This window comes from Cimex lectularius, unplaced genomic scaffold (genome assembly GCF_000648675.2).
Source record: "Cimex lectularius strain Harlan isolate CLEC.00 unplaced genomic scaffold, Clec_2.1 scaffold580, whole genome shotgun sequence".
Lineage (NCBI taxonomy): Eukaryota > Metazoa > Arthropoda > Insecta > Hemiptera > Cimicidae > Cimex > Cimex lectularius.
This window is the reverse complement of record NW_019393280.1, coordinates 2606-6731: the sequence shown is the minus strand read 5'-3', so window position 1 is coordinate 6731 and position 4126 is coordinate 2606. Positions and strand designations below refer to the sequence as shown.

General features: G+C 34.6%; 1 protein-coding gene across 1 annotated transcript; it reads left to right on the top strand.

The window, feature by feature from the left end:
- Positions 1-326: 326 nt before the first annotated feature.
- On the top strand, positions 327-1059 carry LOC106672983 (zinc transporter foi-like). The gene is made up of 2 exons (XM_014404850.2): positions 327-541; positions 613-1059. The coding sequence occupies exons 1-2, from the start codon at positions 383-385 to the stop codon at positions 754-756; spliced, it is 303 nt and encodes a 100-aa protein (XP_014260336.1). The 5' UTR covers positions 327-382; the 3' UTR covers positions 757-1059.
- Positions 1060-4126: the final 3067 nt, after the last annotated feature.

The following is a 4126-nucleotide window of genomic DNA, read 5'->3' as shown; positions in this document are numbered from 1 at the left end:
TAAAAGATAAACTTAAAGATTATAAAGATAAGCCTAGTGAAATTATTCCCAAAAAATGGTGAAACCAATGTTCTGACAAGGGACAAGGGACATATAAAACTAATTTTTCAAAATAAAAGAGATTTGTACATTAAGAATTTTTCCTTTTGTTTATTTATGGAATAGGATCATATTTTTTCTTGATATGTAAATTCTTTGATCAATAATTAGCAAGGCTGAATAATAAAAAAGAATACTTAATGCTTAGGAAGAAAAGTTCGATTTTCAACTGTTTATAGTTTATAGTTTCATGATTGTTTATACACGACGCTTTTATTATATTATTTAAATTTTTACCATTTTTCGAATTCCAGGAGATTTTGCAATATTGCTCCAAACGGGTATGACAATCCGCAAGGCGGTTGTGTACAATTTGCTGTCCTCGGTGCTCAGTCTGCTTGGAGTGCTAGCAGGACTTTGGCTTGGGGAATTTGAGAACGCTTCTTATTGGATTTATGCTGCCACCGGTGGAACATTCCTTTACATATCCTTAGCAACACTGGTAAGCAGCAGATTTCCAATACTTTACTTACAAAAAAAACTATACTAATAACAATGTTTATTCCTCGTCAGGTACCAGAAATGCAAAAGCAATGCAAGACAATTTTAGACGTTGTTTTGGTTCTGGGAGGTATGTTTTGCGGGGGTGCGATCATGTTTGTCATCGCCTGTTACGAACACACGCTTGAAGAGTTCCTGAACGAAGAATATGTTTAAAAATACAATTCATTTTTATTTTTTACAGAAGATATTTATTTTTATTTTTTAAAAAGCAAATGTACATTTTCTCACTCTTTGTAAATAAAATATATAAATAATAAACTGTTTTTTAAAAAATACATCACGTTTTGGTTGTTAAGTTTACAGATGGGCATGAATGTTAAAACTTATACATAAGTTCAAGTTGATCTCTTTGGTCGAATATATTTTGGCAGGTTTGAAAACCATTGTTGTTTTTATTATATAAAAAAATGAACTACATTGTTTTTAATGTGTAAAAACAATATTATTTTGTAGAAATCTTTAAATGACATTTATTTATACACTATAAATTATAAGAATATTAATATAAACATAAAATATAATTATAAGAATATTGTATATAAAATATAGTTATGAGAATAAATTATAAGACATTTGAAACCATCTAGTAGGAACAATATGCTGATGTGCGTTATTAATTTTTTTAAATTTATTTGTTACCTATACATGAAAGTATACTATACAAATATGTCACATGATTAATATATTACACAGCACATAGCACTAATGCCAGCACTGCACCGGTAAAACACATGCTTTGAGGAGCCAGCCATTGCTTGCACTCAGTGTGTATGATTAGGCGTCAATGAGGTCCCGAGGTCATCGTCGGATGAGGCGACGTGGTGGGTTGTCAGGATGGGAATGAGTGGAGAAGGCTCGAGCAGTATGGTTCGGATGGTGCGAAAGGTTGGTGTGGAAGGTTTGGAATCTGGATTGGATCAGTTCGTTGACAAAAGGTGACATGTTCAGGTCTTTGGTCAGTGAGGTTAGTGACATAATAATGTGCTTTGACAATTTGTCTAAGGACTTTCGATTGGAAGGACTGGATGCGCTGGATATTGGAAGATTTGGCAGTACCCCACAGTTCAACTCCAAAAAAATTGAGGAGCACAATGGATCTATTCAGCTGCGAAAGGCCTCGAGGCCGACTCATTTAACCCTATCCCTATCCCCAAATATATAATTGATACATCAAGGCCCTAAAAGCAAGGAATCATAATCAATGCTCATGAAATCATTGTCAAGTGTGATGATGCAAATGAGTTGCTTTTTTGGAAAAAGTCCTGTCTAAAATGTTATAATTCGCCAGACTGGGCAGCCTTCATTTTCCTCAATTGACCTTATTTCAATAACAGCAAGAGATGTTTTATACGTAAATGAAATTAATTCATTTAAGTAATTTGAAGGTTCTTAATCGTCTCGATGTTCAGATATTTATCCAGAGATGAATGTGTCGGATGTTTTAAATATAATTAAAACGATTGTGTTTTTAATTATATTAAAAGATACAATTTAACTTTAATTAATCTTGGATTGGCTAAAGGATTTTCCACCATTTTGTAACCATTCCATTAAGATGAATGAATGATGAAGATATAAAAGATGAAGACACAGAGGGAGGCGAGAAGAGGCGGACTGAGCGATGGGCGATGAATACACTGAGTGGAAAAAAAAGTGGCAGCCTTTAATATTTTTAATTATTTATTAGACAATCCTCTATTGATTATCTTACAACAGTATTTAGTCTGTTTTAAAGGATCAGAGGTAAATAAAACACAGATAAAATATTGCGTTTGCTGTTAGATTTTGTAAATAAATTTTTGAATAGTCAATCTCTTCTTTGTTGACTTTTCTGTAAAACTTCTTTCTAACGTTCCGTACCCTTTTTTAAGTTTCAAATTTGTTTGAATGAGGGTTTTAAGTCATACAGATTCGGCTAGAAACGTTCGAAACGTATGTAGTCAGGGGGTTAACATTCCAAGAACAACAGCCCGAAGTGTCTACCGTCGCAACGAAGATATTAGTGGTTACTCAATTCATGGATCAGGTCGCCATCGTGTCATATCTCAGATAGATGATAGTTTTAGCGTGGGCTGGCCTCTGGGTTGAGTTTGAACCCCAGAACTTGGGAGGGCTGCGGATGCTGGCACACCATGCGCAGCCCTCTAAGAAGTCTGCCACTGTCTCTTGACCACTAAGGTCTTGTGTGGAGAGGAGCTGGTCTGGGTGTCTGGTTCTTGCCTGGTCTTGTGGTGTCCGGTTCGCTGTGGGGGTGCGCCCGCTCTTGATGTCCCTGCCCTCCTGGCCTATCGCTCTCTGTTTTCTTCTCCCTACGATTAATTCATCGTCAAGGCAGTTTTGACCCATCGTGATTGTATGCCTTTATAATATTTATAAAAAAAAAACTAATTATGTTAAAAATATAATGCAAAGAGTAAACTTTCCTCATTAGATAAAAAGGGAAGTTTACGAGATAACTACGGTATTACGGTTTATTGATTGTACAAATGACACCAGTCTATCCATTACTTATAATTACTTCATATTTTCAAACGATGATATTTATCGACATAAAAGAATAAATTTTTTTAAATTATTCGCTATTTATACATACTTCAAAATCTAACATAAACCATAAATCCACCCTGATTGCCCAATAATACCAACCTCTGTTTAGACCGAAACGACATGCACTACAAAACAATATAGTGTAATAATGTGTAGAGATTAGTGACCGTTAATCGATAGTAATTCAGAAATCGTGAGATGCGGTCGGGTGTGATGTAGGTTTCAGAAAAACATTTTCTTTATCGTGCCAACGTTTCGATCTTTTATTGAGATCATCTCCAGGGCCTGGGATTTACAAACAATGTTTACATTTAACAAATACATTTAGGATGTGGACAAGTGAATTTCTACAATGCAAAATATATTTTATATTCAAACAAAGTATTTCTACTCACTCAAAGTGTTTGTCTTCTGTGTAATTGTGCCATCCTTGCGTGTCGTATTGAGAGTGCCAGTGAGATTTTGCTGTTTCATGTTTATATATGTTTGGTTTTGAAGGGGTGGGGAAGGAAGTCGGTATAGAAAAGACAATTTTGTGCAAGGCGTCGGCTTCTTTGAAGTGAAAAAAACCGACAAAGGGGAACAATGTGTTGGTAATAGTTCGGCCAGATAATTCTTTCAGGATTATATAGAAAGAGGATAAATAGGAAAAGGAAAGCTAAATTGTTGGAAAATTAGACTATGTGAAAAGTATTTGATGTGTGGAATGTAATTTAATGATGTTTGTATGTTATTTGTATTGTATTTGATTAATGATATTGGCGAAGCTGCGACTGAGTTTGCATGTATCTGTTCTGTAGTTGATGCTGTGTTTATCTCTGTTGATATAAACCATTTCTAAGAAATTACGTTTATATTTGTTTTGTTCTGTATGTAATATTTTTGGATTTTTGAAGTCAAAATTGTGTTGGTGTTCAAAGTGGTGGGTAGCGAGTGCTGTAGGATTTTGCTTGGGTTTTTTGCAATCATAGATATG

What these genes read in the sequence shown, in the direction of transcription:
- LOC106672983 (XM_014404850.2), top strand. Translation starts at nt 383, where the DNA reads ATGACAATCCGCAAGGCGGTTGTGTACAATTTGCTGTCCTCGGTGCTC. An exon ending in ACATATCCTTAGCAACACTG is followed by an intron (nt 542 to 612) that starts GTAAGCAGCAGA and finishes ATTCCTCGTCAG; the next exon opens with GTACCAGAAATGCAAAAGCA.